General features: G+C 36.9%; 1 protein-coding gene across 9 annotated transcripts in view; it reads left to right on the forward strand.

Annotated features, from left to right (window-relative positions):
* Positions 1-22320, forward strand: part of STAG2 (stromal antigen 2) — a 153023-nt gene that overhangs the window by 81509 nt on the left and 49194 nt on the right. For 8 of the 9 annotated variants that reach the window (XM_005872705.2, XM_005872708.2, XM_005872707.2 and 5 more), the window contains 8 exons: positions 2347-2443; positions 7131-7207; positions 9374-9578; positions 16772-16923; positions 18872-18945; positions 20272-20395; positions 21162-21260; positions 21344-21423. In XM_005872705.2, coding sequence (XP_005872767.1) covers positions 2347-2443; positions 7131-7207; positions 9374-9578; positions 16772-16923; positions 18872-18945; positions 20272-20395; positions 21162-21260; positions 21344-21423 — 908 coding nt within the window. Of the gene's footprint in view, positions 1-2346; positions 2444-2829; positions 2851-7130; positions 7208-9373; positions 9579-16771; positions 16924-18871; positions 18946-20271; positions 20396-21161; positions 21261-21343; positions 21424-22320 lie in introns of those variants that run through there. The other variant, XM_014544955.1, reaches the window with a different exon arrangement.

Genomic DNA, 22320 nt, shown 5'->3' on the forward strand with positions numbered 1-22320 from the left:
GCAACGAAGGTATATGCCCTTGACCGGAATCGAACCTGGGACCCTTCAGTCCGCAGGCTGATGCTCTATCCACTGAGCCAAACCAGTTAGGGCTCATTTAGTAAATTTTTAAAAAATCTTCACCTGAGGAGAGAGAGAAAAACATTCGTTGGTTGGTTGCCTTCCACATGCTCCTTGAGTGGGGCTTAAACCAATAACTCAGGTATGGCCCTAACCAGGAATCGAACCAGCAACCTTTAGGAGCACAGGATGATGCTCAACCAACTGAGCCACTCTGGCCCGGCATTATCTTGTTATGGTTTTGACATTGATTTCCTTGATGGCCAATTACACTGAGCATCTTTTCATGTTCTAATAGCCATTTGTATATCTTCTATATAGAATTGTCTATTCAGAGCTCTTGCCTATGTTTTTAATTGGGTTGTCTTTTTAAAATGATTGAATTAGCTAGCCGGTTTGGCTCAGTGGATAGAGCATCAGCCTGCGGACTGAAGGGTCCCAGGTTCGATTCCGGTCAAGGGCATGTACCTTAGTTGCAGGCACATCCCCAGTAGGGGGTGTGCAGGAGGCAGCTGATCGATGTTTCTCTCTCATTGATGTTCCTAACTCTCTATCCCTCTCCCTTCCTCTCTGTAAAAAAATCAATAAAAATATATTTTTAAAAAATTTACTAAATTGAGATATACTTTAATGGGGTCCAATAAAGATACTTTATAAAATTAAAATATTTAAAAAGACACAACTTCACACCCACTAGGATACCTATCCTATCTAATACAAGAATAATATGCAAATTAACCATCATTTATATGCTTTGCATAAAAATACCTTATCAGATATATGATTTGCAAATATTTTCTTTTTCATATTTTATTTTTTATTGAATTTATTGGAGTGACATTGGTTAATAAAAGTATATAGGTTTCACGTGTACAATTCTTACAACGCATGATCTGTATAATGTATTGTGTGTTCACCACCTCAAGTGAACACACCATTCCACCACCATTTATCCCCTCCTTTACCTTCTACCTCTCCCCAATTCCACTTGATTTGCAAATATAGAGTGTCCCAAAAGAATGTATACACGCACTTTTGAATAATTACAAAGGCAGTGCTTATTAAAATATATTTCATTTTCAAAATTGAGCTATCAGCTGTTAAAGTGTGTGTACATTTTAGGGGGACCCTGTATTTTCTCCCATTCTGTAGATTCTCTTTTCCTTGATATGGAGTTTTTTGAAGCACAAAAAGTTAATTATGAATAAATTAAATTTATTTTTTCTTTCGTCTCTTGTGCTTTTGGTCTGATATCTAAGAAGGCTTTCCTTAATGCACAGTTACAAAGATTTACTTCTGTGTTTTAGGGTTTTAGCTCTTACATTTATAATCTTTGATCCATTTTGAATTAATTATTAATATATGGTGTGAACTAAGGTCCAGCTTCATTCTTTTGCATATGAATATCCAGTTATCCTAGCAACATTATTTGAAAAGACTAGTCTTTCTCCATTGATTTGTCTTGTCGTATTTGTCAAAAATTAAATGACCATTAGTGTAAGATTTTATTTCTGGACCCACAGTTTTATTACATTGGATCTACATATTTATTCTTACGTTAGTACTATAATTTGATTACTGTAGCGTTGTAGTAAGTTTTCAGGTCATGAAGTGTGAATCTTCTAATTTTGTTCTTCTTTTTCAAGATTGTTTTGGATGTTCTGCATCCTTTGCATTACCATAATAATTTTAGGATCAGCTTTCCATTTTCTACTATGAAACCAGCAGGGATTTTGATAGGGATTGCATTGAGTCTTTAGATCAATTTGGAGAGTATTATCGTCTAATAATATTAAGTCTCAAGATCCATGAGCTGTCTGTCCTTTCTTTAGTCTGTTGTTATTTAATCTTCAGTTTGCCTTTCTTATTAATACAGGATCATCAGGGCTCACTGTTGAAAAAAAATTATTTTGTTCATTTCCTCATTGACCCAGGCATTCACTCTTTTAAAAATTATTTCATTTTCATTCCATTTCAATGTTAATATTTAGTATAATATTTTAGTAAAAAAGAAATATGGGTGTTACTTTTAATATTTTCTAGGATATCTTTAATAATGTCACTAAGAAATGAAAAAGTAATTATGCTTTCTTTATCAGGTGATAATTTTACTGAATTTGATTCTAATTTATGATTCAAATTTAACTTTGACTTTTTATGTACAAGTATGTATATGTTAATTTGAAGTAATGTGATACCACTTAATGTTGAATTTTAATTACTTAAATCCAACTTAATTTTTATAACATTAGAAAAAGCTAATTTTTTTTCCCCCTTTTACTGTAGTCGGTGGTAGATGATTGGATAGAGTCATACAAGCATGACCGAGATATAGCACTTCTTGACCTCATCAACTTTTTTATTCAGTGTTCAGGCTGTAAAGGTAAGATATATTTATTTTTGGAAGCAGAATATTTTTAAATGGTCTCCTCTTTTTTGTTCCACCTAAAGCTATATTAACACTTTACATGGCAAATAATGCCAGGATATTGGATTTCTTGCATTATAACCATACACAATATGTAAGAAAAAAAAGAGCAAAGAACATAGTAAGAAACTCTATTGAGACAGTTGTACTCATATGTGAAGTTAACTAAAACTTGGCAATTTATAATTGTTATGTTACTTTTATTAGATATATTTCCCACTTTCAGCATCTGGTTTTAGGAACAAAGAAATGGATTAAGAAGGGAGGAGGAAGATAATGAAGAGATACAGGTTCATATGGCAGGGAATTGTAAAGTTTAGGGAATTAAAAAGTACCATGAATAATAGTAAGTAAGTAGGTAAGTAAGTAATAACTAAGTAAATAAGTAAGTTAAACAAGGTATTGGTGAAATTTCCAGTTTGTCTTCTCAAAAGTGGAGAAACTGGATTGGGGAGTGGGAGTCTTGTGAAACATGTTTTTACTTTGGGTAAAAATATTTTGAAGTAGAAATGGGGAAAATATAAAATACAGAAATATCTTCCCAGGGACAAAAGTATTTAGTGCAGATATTGGGCTGGAGGATAAAATTATGTAAGTTCAGGATACATCCTCATGTGGATTATTTCATGAGTCAGTTAAGATCATGGGTAGGTTCTGATCTGTCCCATGTTTCCCTAACACTTGGCCCATACTAATTCTAGAAGATGCCCAGGGAAATAAATGTTACATAGTTTTATAAAGGTGCTACATTTTTTAAAGAAAATGGCACCAAAAAACATGGGTATTAGAAATCAGGAGAAGGGAGGGTTGCTTAAAAATAGATCTAAGAAGTTAAGGTGCTAAAGAATGACTGACTTATATCTGAAGAAAGAATTCCCCCCAAAAAACACAGTTTACTTAGGTTTATTCCTTTCATTTGATTATAGTCCTTAAAAAATACTGTCATTAGAATTGGAAAACAAGTAACATTGTAAGAACTGATGCATTTAAGATTGATCACAACATTCAGTGCAGTGTGCATATTAAATGTTAAGTATATGAGGCCTGATAAATATATTAACTTCTTCAGTCTATGATCTTTATAATGCCATTAATGTAGTCAGTTTTCAGAAATTTAAAAAAATTGTCTTAACTTTAAAGTATAGAAACTTGCCTAGTTGTCTTGAAAGTTAAAAGTAGCTGCAAATCAATATTAGAAAAATCTGCTGACTGCTCAGAAAAAGTGTTGTTATAATGACAATATGATGAGCCAGATTAATTCTTAAAAATGAGATAAATTAATATTTTGTCTATGTTTAGTCCATCTCTCTGCAGTAGAAGTGTATAGGGACCTGTTTGTTGTGTTAGGTAATCAAGGACCATGTCCTTTCTCTTTTTATGTTTTTTTGAAAATGGAAGGTTAATTGCAGAACAACCGAGCAGGTGCCAGAAATAATTTGATGACTTAAATTCGAATTTTTTATCTTCAATATTCTCTGCTATATCATAGTTTTGTCAGTTTTAGTTTCCTAATGAGGCTTCTGAATTGTAGTTTTAAAACAAGGCCATAGTCAACAGCATTTTTTCATTATCTCCTGGCATCAGTGTGATTGTAAGTCAGAATCTTGCCAACTCACCATTTGGATATACCTTATCACAAACCACATTATCAAGATTTGTAAAAATTCAAAGTGTTGAAAACTTAAAGTATCAGATAGATTTAAAATACTGCCATAATATTTTTTTAGAATAAAAAAAGCTCCACTAAAGGAAATTTACCATATAATCAAAGTTAAGGTCATTAAGTACTTTTCAAAACACAAAATTATTTTGATATATTCTTTTATAAATGAGTTAGAAACTTCTTTAAGTATATCCAGTATACTTGAATCTTTTCCTGTGGACTCAGAATTGTCATTATGAGCATCAGTTATTTTACTTCAGTTGTGCCTTCTGCAGCTATTGAGGTGCTCTGTGGTTGGTGATACTGTTGTTTCCTTCTTTCTTTCCTGCTCAACTGTTACTTTTCAATTTACCAGTTTTTAGAAGTCTTGCTTCATGTCTCCCACACTTTTAAGGCACTGGGCTCTGGCCTGGTGTTCTGGAGTTATATGTAGTGGGGTTTAGGGCAGTTATATGGCCTATGAGATGAGAGGAAGAGCTTCAGAATTGGACATTTGTCAAAATGTAAGCAGTATGTTTGCTTTGAGATTTATTTACATATAAATGTTTATTTCATAGGAATTGTTTCAGGGATTGAGTTACTTTGCTTCTAGCACTGCCAAGTTTACAGCACCTGGGCATAAGTTATGGGAAGATATCTGAAGATTATAGCCATAACTTTAGATTAGAATTTTAAAAACCCTTTAAAAAGTTTTTTTGAGAATGTGTTTCTTTAGCCAAGGAATGATGGTTTCTTCCAAATGTTTTAATATTTTTAAACAGGCATTTGGTTCTCTTTGATGTTGTGTTAAGTATGGGCTCTTTCACAGCACCACTAGAAATTGATCTCCCCTGTGGGCGATCAGCATGATGTAGATGAATAATGTCAGACAAATTATTTAACTTCTTTTCCTTAGCCTTATTTTCCTCATCTGTAAAGTGAAGATTATGTAGTACCTGCCTCATGGGCATGTTACCTTGGCTAATCATATGTGAAGTGGCTTGCTCATAGGAAGCTCAGTGGATGTTAGTTACTGGTCTACCCCTGCTGGCTTTGTTGTGCTACTGGAAAGTCTTAAATTGCATGCCCATAGAGAAGGAGGCTCAAGTATCAATTGTTCTTTTCAGGTTTAGGGTTGGAAAGAGAATATGATATTTATTGTTTTTAAATGTATACACACATACACGTGCATGCATATACAGAATGTAGCTTGGCCAATTGAAATATTAATTCTATCTAATTTTCATAATAAATTTAATCTTCCTATATTAAGACGTTCTTTTCTTAGATGTTACTATATTTATGGTATTCCCAGTTATAGAACTGGCAAGGAATAAATAATCCATCAATAGAAATACGGTTTTTAAAATCTAATATTTTAATTTTTTAAAAACCTGACACCCCATCAGAGGAAATTCAAGTACATATCCTCCCTGCAGTATCTATTGCTTAAAACTTTTCTCTAGAAATTCTTATCTACTACTTAAAACTTTTCCTTAGAAATTCTGATGTGGCTCAGTTGATTGGAGCATCGTCCTGTACACCTAAAGGTGCTGTGTTCATTTCTCGGTCAGGGCACATGCTTGGGTTGCAGGTTCCATCCCTGTTTGGGGTGCATACAGGAGGCAGCTGATTGATATTTCTCCCTCTCACATCAGTGTTTCTCCTTCCCTTCCTCCCTCTCTCTTTCTCTCTCTCCCCCATCCCTCTGTCCTCCTCCCTCCTCCCTTCTTTCTCTAAAATCAATTAAAAACAAGACAAAATATATCCTGGATGCCTTTTCTCTCTCCTCCCATTCTCCTTTAAAATTCTGAATGTCTTTATCAGATTTCAATCTTCTTGTGAGGGTCTGAACTATAGCCATTTTTGGCATAGCCATTCATTAGGGCATTTATTATATAATACTTAATATTTTCCTTCCTTCCCTTTCTAGGCTTATATATTTATTTATTCATTTATTTCCTCCCTCAAGGATATGTTTATTGGAGAGAGAGAGAGAGAGAGAGAGAGAGAGAGAGAGAGAGAGAGAGAGAGACATTGATGTGAGAGAGAAACATCAATCAGTTGCCTCCCATATGCACCCTGACCAAGAGTGGAACATGTAACCTGTGTATGTCCCCTGACAAGGAATTGAACCTGCAACCTATTGGTGTATGGGAGGATACTCCAACCAACGAAGCCACCTGGCCAGAGCTAGGTTATTCTTTATTTAATCTTCCAACTAGATTATGGGCTTCTGGATGGGCAGGAACTAGAGAGAGAGAGAGAGAGAGAGAGAGAGAGAGAGAGAGAGAGACATTTATGTGAGAGAGAAACATCAATCAGTTGCCTCCCATATGCACCCTGACCAAGAGTGGAACATGTAACCTGTGTATGTCCCCTGACAAGGAATTGAACCTGCAACCTATTGGTGTATGGGAGGATACTCCAACCAACGAAGCCACCTGGCCAGAGCTAGGTTATTCTTTATTTAATCTTCCAACTAGATTATGGGCTTCTGGATGGGCAGGAACTACAACTTATGTTTTTTTGAAGCTCTTTTAGAAAATTATGGGATGTAGTTGACTTTTACATGGAGTAGTGCTTAATGAAGCAAACTGGCTAAAGTAAACTGCCTATTATTAATCTTTCCCTTGTTATCTTTAGGGTCTTCCTTACGGTTTTAATTGTTACCCTGAAAGCTGCCTCATTCTTGATGACGTATGTTTTATATTATAAAGGAACTAAGCCTGTATACATATTATAGGTATGAGTAAAGTAAGTCAGGCAGAAATGGCGAAGGCTAGGAAGAAAGATATCTGTCGGAAGTATAGGGTTCTTGTAAAGATTGAGATTGGGATTTGTGCATTATTTATAGGGTTGAGTATCACAGTAAAGGTCACTTGATGAAGAAGTACACCTTATTATGTGACTGTAGACATTTTAGTATTAGAGACTGAAAAGTTCTCTTTATTTATTTCGTTGTACCATGTATTAACTTCTCACACTTGCAAATTTCAGGAGTTGTCACAGCAGAAATGTTTAGACATATGCAGAACTCTGAAATAATTCGAAAAATGACTGAAGAGTTTGATGAGGTAACATTACTCTAAATGTTTTGATAATTTTATGCATGTTGATCTTGATTTACTCTTGAAAGTATTCTTTTTTTAAATTTCTTTTTGAAAGTATTCTTAAATTCGGAATATTAGTGTCATGGATAAGAGCTTTGGCATCAGCTTCAATCAGATGATGGCTATGTGACCTTGGGCAAGTTGTCTTAGCATTAGCTTCATCATCTGTAAAATAGGGCTAATAATACTTATCTTATAGGCTGTTATGAAGATTGAATTTAGTAGTATTTGAAAAATTCCTTAGCATTTTATAATGCTTGGCACATAGTAAGAACTTAATAAATGGTAGCTATTATTATTGTCAAAAAAATAATTGAATAAAATTTAGAGCCTAAGAACAGATCTTGACATCTTGTAAGAGGAAGGTTTGGTCAATATCTGGGGAACCAGCAAAGAAATATGTATATAAATATACACACTTCCAAATAATTATATTGTTTAAAATCTCCTTTATGTTTCAAATATGAGTAATAAGAACAATACAAATGAAAAAATAAATAGTAGCTTAGATTTGAGTTGCTCCTTTATTAAAATGATGTCTTTGAAGTATTGTTACCAATAAAGACATATTTAGATTTACTATAATGTAAACTTATTGTGGGCAAGGATTTTTGTTTGTTTTGTTCACAGCTGTATTCCAACACCGGTAGTTTTTACTCTTCAAAACTTTTCAGAGAGAATTTTCAAAAAGAAAGTCGTGTCTCATTTGAATTTTATTTTTCCTTGCTTACTCTAATGAAGGGGTTTTCAACTACCATTCTGTTTTTTAAAAATATATTTTTATTGGTTTCAGAGAGGAAGGGAGAGGGAGAGAGGGATAGAAACATCAGTGATGAGAGAGAGTCACTGATCGGCTGCCTCCTGCATGCCCCCCACTGGGGATGGAGCCTGCAACCCGAGCTTATCCCTGACCAGGAATCAAACTGTGACCTCCTGGTTCATAGATCGATGCTCAACTACTGAGCCATGCTGGCTGGGCTCAACTACCATTTTAAAAGATGTCAGACAAGAGTTATTAAAATAGCTTTGTTGATCACTAAGTGCTATTAATCAGCCTCCAAATAGTTAAGATGTAATTATGAGTAATGGTATTATTTTAGCTTTCTAATATTAAATGTTTTAGTGAGAACCTTCTTACTAAAAGGAAACAGCTATTCGAGGTAGGAATCCTGAAATACAGTTTGAAAATAATTAGAAAACCAAGTTGCTAACAACAATTAAGATATATTTTAATATAGTCACTTAAATGAGTCAATCAGAATAGATGGAAGAAAACCTTTTTGTGGAGTAGTATTAGGGCCTTATTCTCAGATGCAAAATAGTACTACTTACATATGTCATAGCTTAAAATAAAAAATACTGTTCTAATGACAAAATTTAATTGTTACAAAATTTTACTAAACTGATAAAATGATCTTAAGTCTTTTTGATACTCTTGTCAGAAGTTCTTTTAGAAGTTCTATGTGATATTGGTACCTGCCTTTTTTTTTTTAAGGACTTGTTTGTTTTTATTTATGGAGAATCTCACTGTAAATACATTGAAGAATATTCCACCTTTTTATGGAAGAGTATCTGGGGTCCATTCTTTCCAGGCTATACTAGCTACATTTCATTTCTTTAAAAAATTATCTGGTTGATTATGTCTGTTGACTGTTTGATGTCCTGAAGCTAATGAAAACATGCATGGTAATCTTTTGATTATTTAGAAATCATACTTCAATCTATTAGATTGCTGAGAATATGATTTCATCATTTTGAATGCATTTAAAAATATAACTTTGGTTTGCTTTTGTTTTAAAGAAATTTAATAATTGTATCTTTGCTTATCAGAATAGTGTTTTGGTTTGATGAGAGAGGCATTTTTTTAAACCTCTGAATAATTGACAAATATTTTCATTGGTTAAAGTGAATTCAGAATATTCATTTTGGTATTTAATAAAAGCAGAGATACTCTGCTTTTATTTACTTCTGCCTTTGTATATTGTTCTACTGCCTACTTTGAGGATTTTATTAGAAAAGAAAGGTGAGATAAAGGAGTCATTTTAGCTTCTGTCTAGGGTATTTCAAAAAGAAGTAAAATTTATTGTCACTTGTTTTATATGAAATGGTTGTTTAAATTTTTTGTTTCAGGATAGTGGAGATTATCCACTTACCATGGCCGGTCCTCAGTGGAAGAAATTCAAATCCAGTTTTTGTGAATTCATTGGCGTATTAGTACGGCAGTGTCAATATAGTATCATATATGATGAATACATGATGGATACAGTCATTTCACTTCTTACAGGATTGTCTGACTCACAAGTCAGAGCATTTCGACATACAAGCACCCTGGCAGGTTGGTATTTAGAAATATTTTCTGTGTACCTCCCAAGATTAGAGATGAAAATGATTTCCATTAAAAGAAATAATGGTGACACAAATTAATTTTATTTATAAAGTAACCACTAGGAAGCCACCAACCTCTCCTCCAACCCCCTTGAATTACCGGGAATGGGATGGTATTTCAGTTTGGTTCTGTGGAGGCATACTATTCTATATAATAAAAGCCTAATATGCTAAGTGTCCAGTCGTCTGATCGTCCGTTCAACCAATTAAAGCGTAATATGCTAATGATATTCTAAGGTCGCTCAACCTCTCGCTATGATGTGCACTGACCACCAGGGGATAGTCGCTCTGACCCATAGGTTGCTGCTAGGGTCCGGCCGATTGGGACTGAGCGAAACGGGCCAGACACGCCCTGGAGCCTTCCCGTGGTCCCTCCCTGGCTCACCAACCTCCCATGTCCCTCCCCAGTCCCGGTTCTGCACTGGTGGGGTCCCTCAGCCTGGCCTGCACCCTCTCGCAATCCAGGTTGAGGGGACCCCCCCCCCCAAGTGCACCAGGCCTCTAGTATTAGTATGTAATGATTTTCTTGTGGTAAACCTATTTGAATATTATGTATTAGGTAGAGCTGCTATGTCTCCTGGCCTTGGTATAGTGGCCTAATGTAATAGTTGTTCTGTAGGGTCCAGTATCACAGCCTTCAGGATCACCCAAGCTGGGCACTCCAGATGTGCCCCCACCCTGTGGGCTGTGTACTCCCTCCTGTTGTAGTTAAGTCTTGATTGCTGTTGGCACCTCAGTGAGGGAGACTTACCCCCAGGCCAATTGACTGTGAGGAGTGGAGGATTGGTTGGGACCACTATGGAGTATCAGCTGTGCAGGGGTCCATCCTATGAAGCAGGATTTACTTTAGTGGGTCTTTGGTGCCCACTGAGTCTGCCCCTTGAGAATGTTTCTTTTGGAGGTGGTTAGGTGGTGCTTTGACATGATCTGAAGCTGTCCACTGGGTGCACTGGCTCTGGGGCCTCCTGGGAGGTACAGGCCAAGGTCAATTGCCAGCTGTGTTCTGCCCAGGGGCTCCTAGTATGTGCTACAAAGCAATCTGTAGATGGCTGCTACTTCTGCTGGGCTTGGAAGTGTCCAGAAGAGGCCAAGCTGTGAATCAAGGCTGGCTGCTGCTAGTGTCAGGCCTGGGGCTACTTAGTGAGAGTTACGAGGCATGCAGAGGCCAGATGCTGCTTTTTTGAGAGATTTTAAGAGAGTCTGAAATGTGAGCAAAGACAAGCCATTTCTATGGAAATCCACTGGAAACCTTTCTTATGTTTTTGAGTAACTTTAGGCTGAGTCAGATTTTTTGACTTTTAAATTTTAATAAAAGGAGTTGGAAAATTAATTCTAGAACAGTGATTTTTGGTGTTGATGTTGATAAAATCTTTTGATTTCTCCTTTATGCTAAAGGCAAAATTGTTGATATACTATTATAAGATGTGTGCTTTTTTATTTCAGTTTGAATGAATCAAATGGGTGTTAATTATCTATTACTATAGTATAGTGTCTACAAAATATATTCATTCTCAAAGTGTGGAAATATTATTATTTTTTTTAATTTTTATTTGTTTTTTTTTTTTTGCTAAAAGTATTACAAAGGGTATTACATATGTGTCCTTTTTTTCCCCCCGCCCTTGACAATCCCCTGCCCTCCCTTACCCCCCAGTGTCTTATGTCCATTAGTTATGCTTATATGCATGCATACAAGTCCTTCGGTTGATCTCTTACTCCCCTCCCTTCTGCCCCCCAACCCTCTCTGGCCTTCCCACTGCAGTTTGACAATCAGTTTGAGGCAGCTCTGCCTCTGTATCTATTATTGTTCAAAAGTTTGTAATGGTCTTTATTATCCATGTATGAGTGAGATCATGTGGTATTTTTCCTTCATTGACTGGCTTATTTCACTTAGCATAATGCTCTCCAGTTCCATCCATGCTGTTGCAAATGGTAAGAGTTCCTTCTTTTTTACAGCAGCATAGTATTCCATCGTGTAGATGTACCACAGTTTTCTAATCCATTCATCTACTGATGGGCACTTAGGCTGTTTCCAGATCTTAGCTATGGTGAATTGTGCTGCTATGAACATATGGGTGCACATATCCTTTCTGATTGGTGTTTCTGGTTTCTTGGGATATATTCCTAGAAGTGGGATCACAGGGTCAAATGGGAGTTCCATTTCCAGCTTTTTGAGGAAACTCCATACTGTCTTCCATAGTGGCTGCACCAGTCTGCATTCCCACCAGCAGTGCACAAGTGTTCCTTTTTCTCCACATCCTCTCCAGCACTTGTCGTTTGTTGATTTGTTGATGATAGCCAGTCTGACAGGTGTGAGATGGTACCTCATTGTTGTTTTGATTTGCATCTCTCGGATGATTAGTGACTTTGAGCATGTTTTCATATGTCTCTTGGCTTTCTGAATGTCCTCTTTTGAAAGGTGTCTATTTAGATCCTTTGCCCATTTTTTGATTGGATTGTTTATCTTCTTTTTGTTAAGTTGTATGAGTTCCCTATAAATTTTGGAGATTAGGCCCTTATCAGATATGACGTTGGCAAATATGTTTTCCCACGCAGTGGGTTTTCTTGTTGTTTTGTTGATGGTTTCTTTTGCTGTGCAGAAGCTTTTTATTTTGATGTAGTCCCATTTGTTCATTTTCTCTTTAGTTTCAACTGCCCTAGGAGCTGTATCAGTGAAGAAATTGCTTTGGCATATGTCTGAGATTTTGTTGCCTTTGGATTCTTCTAGAATTTTTATGGTTTCCTGTCGTACATTTAAGTCCTTTATCCATTTTGAGTTTATTCTTGTGTATGGTGTAAGTTGGTGGTCTAGTTTCATTTTCTTGCATATATCTGTCCAATTTTCCCAACACCATTTATTGAAGAGACTATCTTGGCTCCATTGTATGTTCTTGCCTCCTTTGTCAAATATTAATTGAGCGTATTGGTTGGGGCTGATTTCTGGGCTTTCTATTCTATTCCATTGATCTATATGTCTGTTCTTGTGCCAGTACCAGGCAGTTTTGAGAACAGTGGCTTTGTAATACAGCTTGATATCTGGCATTGAGATCCCACCTACTTTGTTCTTTCTCAGGATTGCTGCAGCTATTCGGGGTCTTTTTTTATTCCAGATGAATTTTTGGAGAGTTCGTTCTAGGTCTGTGAAATATGCCGTTGGTATTTTAATGGGAAGTGCGTTGAATTTATAGATTGCTTTGGGTAGTATGGACATTTTAATGATGTTGATTCTACCAATCCAAGAACATGGTATGTTCTTCCATCTCTTTATGTCTTCCTCTATCTCTTTTTTCAATGTCCTGTAGTTTTCTGAGTAGAGGTCTTTTACCTCTTTAGTTCAGTTTATTCCTATGTATCTTAATTTTTTTGGTGCGATGGTAAATGGGATTGTTTTTATAATCTCTCTTTCTGAAAGTTCACTATTGGTGTATAGAAATGCCTCAGATTTCTTGGCATTAATTTTGTATCCTGCTACTTTGCCAAATTCATGTATTAAGTCTAGTAGTTTTTTGATGGAGTCTCTAGGGTTTTGTATGTATAATATCATGTCGTCTGCAAATAAGGACAGTTTTACTTCCTCTTTTCCAATTTGGATGCCTTTTATTTCTTCTTCTTGTCTAATTGCAAAGGCTTAAACTTCCAGGACTATGTTGAACAGGAGTGGTGAGTATTTTTCTCTTTAAAGTATTTTCTCAAATAATTAAAGCTGTGATGAAAGATGTACTTCTGCTGAGTCTTCTATTTTAAAAAATAAAATGCAGACAGTCTCCCTATAGGTTTTTTGTTTTTAGATTCAAAGTTACAAAATATAAATGTGATCTTGTTCTTAAGAAATTGGGTAGTATTTAATGTTAAGAACTTGATGGGTAAAGAAAATTAAAATAAGTATAATGGTATGAGGTGAATAAATTTAGATCAGAATGACAAAATGGTTTGCTGAGGATGTGAAATAGCTCAGCAGAAAATTCAGAATCTCTTTTAAAGAGAGCCAATAGCCAAAAATAAAGATAGTTTTGTGTTTTTCTGTCATGTAATGAACCAGAATTGAGAAATAGTCTGGAGTGAGCTAAAGAAAGTATAAAATGGTCAGATACTTTAGTTATTAAGTTTTAAATCACAGGCATTGAGTCTTGTCTTAAGAGCAAGAGTTCAGTAACAGAAGGTGGGGATCTGGAGAGGGTCTGTTACCAGTTTATTACTAAAACTAGAGGCCCAGTGCATGAAATTCGTGCACTCTAGGGGGGGTCTCTCAGCCCGGCCTGCATCCTCTCACAGTCTGGGAGCCCTTGGGGGATGTCTGACTGACGGCTCAGGGGTTGTCTGACTAAGCTGTTAGTTGGACATCCTTAGTGCTGCTGTGGAGGCAGGAGAGGCTCCCGCCAGCTGTGAGCCCGGCTGCTGGCTGAGCGTCGCTCCCCCTGTGGGAGCGCACTGACCACCAGGGGGCAGCTCCTGTGTTGAGCGTCTGCCCCCTGGTGGTTAGTGTTCATCATAGCAACCGGTCGTCCCGCTGTTGGGTTGATTTGCATATTAGCCTTTTATTATATAGAATATTAAGCCCTGGCAAGTTTTCTCAGTGGTTAGAGCATCAGCCCGAGGACTGCAGGGTTTCAGGTTCGATTTCCAGTCAAGGGCATGTACCTCAGGTGTGGGTTCAATTCCCTGCCTTGTTTGGAGCATGTGCTGGAGGCAACCAGTTGATGTGTCTCTCACATCAATGTTTCCGTCTTTCTCTTTCTCTCTTTTCCTCCCCCTCTTCCCTTTCTTCCATTCTCTCTATATATCATGGAAAAATATCCTCTGGTGAGGATTACAAATACACACACACACACACACACACACACATACATATATAATTAAAATACCACTTTATTGAGTGATACTTTACTCTTTGTACTTTTGAATTTTCATCTGGACGCTCTTCATAATTTCATCATTGTCTTCATGATATGTAATAGAGTAAAATGAAAGGAAATCAAATGCTGGTAAGATTCTCCAACATTTTTATACACTACTAGAGGCCTGGTGCATGAAATTAGTGCACTTGGGGGGGGGTCCCTCAGCCTGGCCGGTGCCCTCTCACAGTCCAGGAGCCCTGCGGGGGGATGTCTGACTGACAGCTTAGTGGGCCTAAGTCGTCAGTCGGACATCCTTAGCATTGCCACGGAGGTGGGAGAGGCTCCCACCACTGCCGCTGTGCTCGCCAGCCGTGAGCCCGTCTTCTGGCTGAGCAGCGCTCCTCCTGTGGGAGCACAGTGACCATCAGGGGACAGCTCCTCTGTTGAGTGTCTGCCCCTGGTGGTCATCGCGCATCATAGTGACTGGTCATTCCACCATTTAGTCATTTGCATATTATCCTTTTATTTTGTAGGATACACCATAGATGAGGCCCCCTAGAACCATAAGAAATGCAAAAAATTCACTGTTAACTCATTCTCGAATTGCCCCCCATATAAAATCAATCATTCTCGAATTGCCCCCACTTAAAGTCAAATTGCCCCCCCTGTGGGACGTGTGCTGCACCTTGGGAACCACTGGGCTTGACACTCTTCCTCTCTGAGCTTCATTTCTGAATACATACGCATATACCACGGGAATTGTAATTTCTTCTCCGCCTACCTCACTGTGTTGTCATGAGGAGGTTCTGAGCTAATAAACCTAGAAATGTTTCATCAAGTAAGTGATGTCTAAACAGGAAGGGGTTGTTATTTTTAAGCTCACGGGTACCCTTGCAGGTAGCAGGTGCTGATTAAGGGAGGAGGGCATGATTGTTTCTTGGGACTATAGCTATGGAAGCTTTGCAGAGGGTCCGCAGCCCTTGGAGGGGTGGGCTCTGGCCAGCAGCCCTGTAGCGGTGGTCATCCCTGGAGGCGCTGGTGTGGGGCAGGGAGTTAGGGGTGCGCTAGGGGGGCAGCGAGGCTGAAGGGGAAGTAACTGTCAAACCTTTCTGCTGGGAGCCAGTCTTTAAATTGTATGTGGCTGTTTCGCAGCTGTACCTGCTTAGGGCGGGGCTCCAATCTCCTGGAGCAGGGTGGGGGCTGGGCTAGTGTGGAGCCAGGCTGGCTAGGAGGGCGGGTTTAGCCATGCCCCCAGCAAGGTTCAGCATGCTTCCTCTGTGGAGATGGTGCTGCTACTGTGGGGGGGGGGGGGATGGTCTGACCCTGGATGGCCGCTCAGGCCTGCCTCCACCCGGGTCTGGAGTTGTAGGGAGGAGAGGCATGCCTGGCCCCAGCAGAAGGGGCCCAGCAGCTGTGGGCCGCGGGCCCGGGGCCCTGGGTGCCTTGGAGCCGCTGATGGGTGGTCACCAGTGTGCTATTGTTGTGGGTGCCCCTGGCGGGAGTGGTGAGGGAAGAGATTGAGAGTTGGAGGTGCGGGCTGCAGCTACCCCCCGAGGCTGGGTCGGCCTCCCCGTCCCCTTGGGGGTGCGGGGGCTAGGGTAGGGTGTCCTGGCAGGGAGATTAGAAGAGCTCCCTGCATCTGCTTCCTCTTACTTCTTTGCAGTCCGGGCTCCTTTCAGGCACTGTCCTCAGATCCCCGGGAACTTGGCTCCGGCCGCCTGCCCCCTGCTGCGCGTGCATCAATATGCAAATTGGTCGTTATGGGGATGGACAAATTAGCATATTACCTCTTTATATATATATATAGATAGTTTGATATAAAGCACCCAGGCTCTCTCTCTCTCTCTTTGGTTACTGAGATAGCTAATTGACTGCTGTATGAGCCGCAGTTACTTTGAAAGTGAATCGTGGTCTCTGAAAAAGAACATTGGAGGGTATATATAGTCTTGAGACAGGTTACTAAGTTTTGAATCCTACTTACAATGAACTGCATAATCTGAGGCAAATTTCTTAATCTCCCTGATCTTCAGTGTCCTCATGAATGAAATGGGGATAATAGTACTTAATTTTGAGGGCTGTTGTAAGGATTAGGAGATAGTCGATGAAAAGTATATAACATAGGTAACTGACTGATATACACTAAGTATTTAATACTCATTAGCTATTGTTTTCTTGTTATCATTTGTGGCAGCTGTATTTTACTTTTCTTTTAGAAGTAGTATAGCCCATTTTGTTTTTAATTTTTCTTAATTTGTAATTTTTTTTTTGTATCTGTGAAACTAATATCAACCCTTTTTCCCTTTAAAAATAGCTATGAAGTTGATGACAGCTTTGGTGAATGTGGCACTAAATCTTAGCATTAATATGGATAATACACAAAGACAGTATGAGGCAGAACGGAATAAAATGATTGGGAAACGAGCCAATGAGAGGCTAGAACTCCTGCTACAAAAGCGGAAAGAGGTAAACGTATATATTAATTATTTGCACTATTAATAGGTGACCAACTTGGTCACCATTAATGATACAGCTTTGGTAGTTCATTAGATAAAATGTTTTGAAAGATTTAAGTTTGTTGACTATCCATGCCAGCAAAACCTTTTGGGTATATTTTCTTTCTTTGTGGACTAGAATTAAAAGTTCAAGGCTTCAAGTAAGAATTCCTGGGCATATCGGACAAATTGTTTTAAGCCTTAGTATTTCATCCCTTCTGTGAAAATATCTGAACTTCTTCCTTCAGCTTGTCAGGATGAAATAAAGTTTCACTTATGTGAAATCATTTTGAAAAATAACTTAAAAGCTATTTATGGTGTCTCAGTTGTTGGCTATTTTTGTGTAGTGTAGAAGCACTTGTTTAAAATTAATGACCGATAAATTCAGATTTGAATGAGGAAAATATTTTTCAGCCTTACCCTAAATAATAAATAAAATATTTCAATGTTGTATTTGTGATTTAAATTCCTCCTTCATTGATGATATGATATTTTGCTATCTGATATTGGGGATGTTTATTTTTATTTCTAAAGGCAAAGTCTGATGTTTCGAAGTCTGATGTAACTCAGTAGTGCTGCTGAGTTACAATACTTGCCATGGTAATCCATAAATTACTTACTTGATTTTGGCACTGGCGTAGCTATAATGTAAAGTTAAGTTATTTCTGAGATAGTCAATAACTTTTAAAAATACCTCGACTCAAGAAAAGCTAGAATAATTTGGCCCGCATTTCCCTGATGCTTAAATACCTCATCGCTTTCATATAGTTTGAAATGAAGAACTGACCTTTTTGCCCTTTAATTTAATTAATTTCATCAGATGATTTATTAGGCAAACATACTTTTTGAAATTAATGGCCTCATTCTTTGACATAAATTTAAGATTGTGAACACAGAATGAGTAGATTTATTTTTTGAAAATATTTTTATTGAATTTTAGAGAGAGAGGAAGGGAGAGGGTGAAATAGAGAGGAACATTGATGTGAGAATGAAACATTGATCTGCTGCCTCCTGCACACCCCGTATCAGGGATCAAGCCGAAATCCTGAGACATCCTGGCAAGCCGCTCAGTGCACAGAAGGACGCCCAACCAACTGGGCCACATTGGCCAGGGCCAGGATGAGCAGATAGAATTCTTGTGCAAATACAGGATATTAATACTTCTAGGTTAGGGTTAAGTTTTTAAACACATTAAAAGACCACCTGTACCTTTGACTATTTATCTGTACTAATGAACATAAGATAACATTATTTAGAAATGCAAGATTATATTCATGAAAAGAAAAAAATTACAAAAACAGATTTCTTATAATTTGCAAGCTCTGAAAACATTTTCTCTTAACTCTCAAGCTCTAAATTAAAAATGTATGGAGTACATAAGTCAACCAAGATTTGAAATGTTTACTTAATTTTTTTTCAGGTGAGCCTTCTTTCCCTCAAAAGAATTTAGCAGGGAGACATTTTTTTTTTTTTACAAGTTATCTTATTCAAATCCCTTTTATTTTTTGAACAGATACTAGTTAATATGACTCTTCTTTTTCAGAATATAAAGGCCAAGATAATCAAATATTGTTAATATTTTTATATATGAACATACATATTACTTAATAGGTAATATGTATTATTATAAACTCAACAGATTTCATTATATATACTTATACAATGGAAATTTGTGAGCATTAGAGAAATTAATCTACCAGCCAAACATTAAAAAAGCCAAGTCAAATATTCCAGATATCGAGGGACTTTACCTGATATACAACAGCTGTTAATTTTTCTGTGTTTACTGTTGTCTAGTGAAATTAAAATTTAGATGTAACCACTTAAACCACTGGAGAAACCTGCATTTGTACTTTAACAAATTTTAGATGTTCTTTTGGTTGTCTTCCATTACCGTTGAAAAGAAACTTTTTTTTCAGCTTCAAGAAAATCAGGATGAAATAGAAAATATGATGAATGCAATATTTAAGGGAGTGTTTGTACATAGATACCGGTAAGTCATGACAGTTTTTTCTATGTAATTCTTAACTCTATTTAAGTTTGGAAGTGGTTTAGGCAGTATAAGTAAGTGGAAAGAGTGTTGACGAAAGGTTAATGTTAGAATCTAAGTTCTTCCATGGAATGAGACACACTCAAGGCAAATTATTTAACTGCTTTGAACTTGATGTTTTCTTTCTGAAAAATGGATTAGTGTTGTTCTTGACTTGTAGCTGCCCAGCAAATGGAAGCTACTACTATTATTTAGTAGGAGTCATCATATAGAATATTTCACTGCTTTTGGATGTATTATGTTAATAGAGCCTGTACACACTGATTCCTGACTCTCTTCCATTTGAGTATCAGTGGGAAAATTTGGAGAGATGTGAGATGTTTTCTTTTGCTATTTTGAATGAATAGAGGAAAGAAGTAGATAATCTTACCACCATTTCTGTTGTAACCTATTCTTTAAATGTTGATGACATTCTTATTCAACTTTTTTCTCATTTCCTCAACATGGCAGTTATTTAATCAGGTTAATACTTCCTTTGTAATGTCCCTTTGTCCATTCTTTTCTCATTCTTTGTCCATTTCTTATTGTCATAGTTATCTTTGTCTATTTTCCTCATCATTCTCATGCCTAGAGATTTTGAAGTTTCCTTAAAACGTTCTTTTGTTGCATTATTTTTCTGCTGAAAAGCCTTCAATGACTCACCAGTACCTACAGGATGAATTAAAATAATTTAGTTTGACATTCAAATCCAAATTGGGGTTGACCTCATTGTTATGTGTAACTAATTCGCGCCTGGAAAATTATGCTCTAACCAGACCATTGTGCCTGCTGTCTTCTGAACACACCATGCCCTTCAGGTGTGAGCAAAAGTGTGTGAAATGGCATGGTGTAAAAGGTGGGGATGGATTTCGTTTATAGTTAGTTCTATTTAAGTTTAAATATTTATGTGGTGAAAAATTATGCTTTGCCAACTAAATTGTAACCTCATTGGCATTCAGAGGACATGCTTCAGCTCTACTTTTATTTTTATTTTTAAAATATATTTTTATTGATTTCAGAGAGGAGGGGAGAGGGAGAGAGAACCATCGATTGGCTGTCTCCTACATGCCCCACAATGGTGACCCAGGCTGAATTCTGACTGGATTGAACCATGACCTCCTGGTTCAGCCACTGAACCATGCTGGCTAGGCCAGTTCTACTTTTAAATCGCCAATAATACTTTACATAGTAGTATATTCATAGTAGGTTTGAATTATTTGGCATCTATTGAATAAAAAGTCCTGGGGTATAGTGGCACTAATATGCATAATGTTTCCTTCCTTCCTTCAGCGATGCAATAGCTGAAATCCGAGCTATTTGTATTGAAGAAATTGGCATTTGGATGAAAATGTATAGTGATGCTTTTCTTAATGACAGTTATTTAAAATATGTTGGTTGGACTATGCATGATAAGGTAAGATATGCCCTACAGACTCTCTATCTACAGGCATTGCTGTCTACAATTCTCATTCAAAAAGAGTTATATGAATGTAGGTATATCTGGGACTTCATTCCTATAGGTCTGTCTCCTATATTGTGTTCTGAATGCTCCAAGAAATCATCATCTCTGTCACATAAATTCCTGTAGATTTTTGAATCGTGGCCACTGATTTAGCCTTTAATCTTGAATTATTTTTTATACTGAAACATTAGGATCATGTAGGTGGGGGTAGTGAGGCATTTCTTAGAGTACTAAGAAGAGTCTTTAATTTGGTTTTTAGTATGTGAGTGCTGTATTTTAAAAAATTCCTCTCAATAAATATGCATCTTAGGTTGTAAGTTATAACTTGACTTCTGACCTTTTTTATTAATCTACATTTCTCTGAAGCTGCCTTTTCATTGGCTTTGAAGTTCCTTGTATATATCCCTTACAAATATTACTTTCTGTAAAGTAAAACTTAATATGAAATATGCTTCTATTGTCTTTCATAATAATATTTCTCTGAATAGATTTTCAAAAAATTTTTATTTGATCTACAAAAATGGTAACACCAAAGGTATTTAGTCGTATAGTATATATGTATTGATTCATATTTTTGCATTATTAAAGGTGAGTTTCTGAAGAAATGCTACTGTATAGAACATTTAAAATTTTAAAGTAGAAAATAGGGTGTATGTCTTGACTATTCAGGTTGAAAACATACAAGTTTTTAATGCATTTTTCTTCTTGTTTCATTTAGCAAGGTGAAGTAAGACTCAAATGTCTCACTGCTCTACAAGGGCTTTATTATAACAAAGAGCTTAATTCCAAACTGGAGCTTTTTACCAGTCGGTTCAAGGTTAGTATTACTTTTAAGTATTTAAAAATTACCTATCATTTGAATAGCTTTCCCTTTAAAAATCTTTCTTTTTTTGTCCTTAGGATAGAATTGTGTCTATGACCCTTGACAAAGAATACGATGTTGCAGTACAAGCAATAAAATTACTTACTCTTGTTTTACAGTAAGTATGTATTTATTGCATATTACTGATGTCCAGATATTTAAATAATACATTAGAGAATTTGGTTTCACTTATTTAGATCTAAAATTTAATAACTTAAGTCATGGTATTTTATAGGTACAAGTTTAATTTTCCCATGTAAACTTGAGAAAATAGGAAAAGGAAACCATGGGACTAGAAAAATTCTGAGCTAAGAATTCATGTGTTCTCATTCGTTTGGTCCATTTTCTCTCCATTTTACTGTCTTAGATGCTTTTAAAATAAAGTTAAACACCTGAGTGTAATAAATGTTCTTACTGTATTTTATTACACTTTCAGAAATTAGTATTTAATGAAACTAAACTTCTCTTTAGATAATCTGAATTTAAACATATTATATTATAATATAATAGTGATGCAAATCATTTTTTCTTTAAAAAATTGTGGTAATACTATATCCTATATAATAAAAGGCTAATATGCAAATAGACCGAACGGCAGACTGACTGGTTGCTATGATGCGCACTGACCACCAGGGGGCAGACAACACAGGAGCTTCCCCCTGGTGGTCAATGCGCTCCCATAGCGGGAGCGCCACTCAGCCAGAAGCCAGGCTTATGGCTGGCGAGTGCAGCAGTGGTGGCGGGAACCTCCCCCACCTCTGTGATAGCACTAAGGATGTCCAACTGCCAACTTAAGCCTATTCCCCGTGTTAGACCCACTCCCCACGGAGGGGACCCCCCCTCCTGAGTGTACGAATTTCGTACACCGAGCCTCTAGTATGTATATAACAGAATTTGCCATTTTAAGTGTACAGGTCAATGGCATAATGTACATTCACATTGTGCAGCCATCACCATCATCCATCTGCAGAACTCTTTTTTATTCTTTTATATTGAAACTCTATAACCATTAAAC

The sequence above is a fragment of the Myotis brandtii genome, unplaced genomic scaffold (assembly GCF_000412655.1).
Source record: "Myotis brandtii unplaced genomic scaffold, ASM41265v1 scaffold39, whole genome shotgun sequence".
NCBI classification, from domain to species: domain Eukaryota; kingdom Metazoa; phylum Chordata; class Mammalia; order Chiroptera; family Vespertilionidae; genus Myotis; species Myotis brandtii.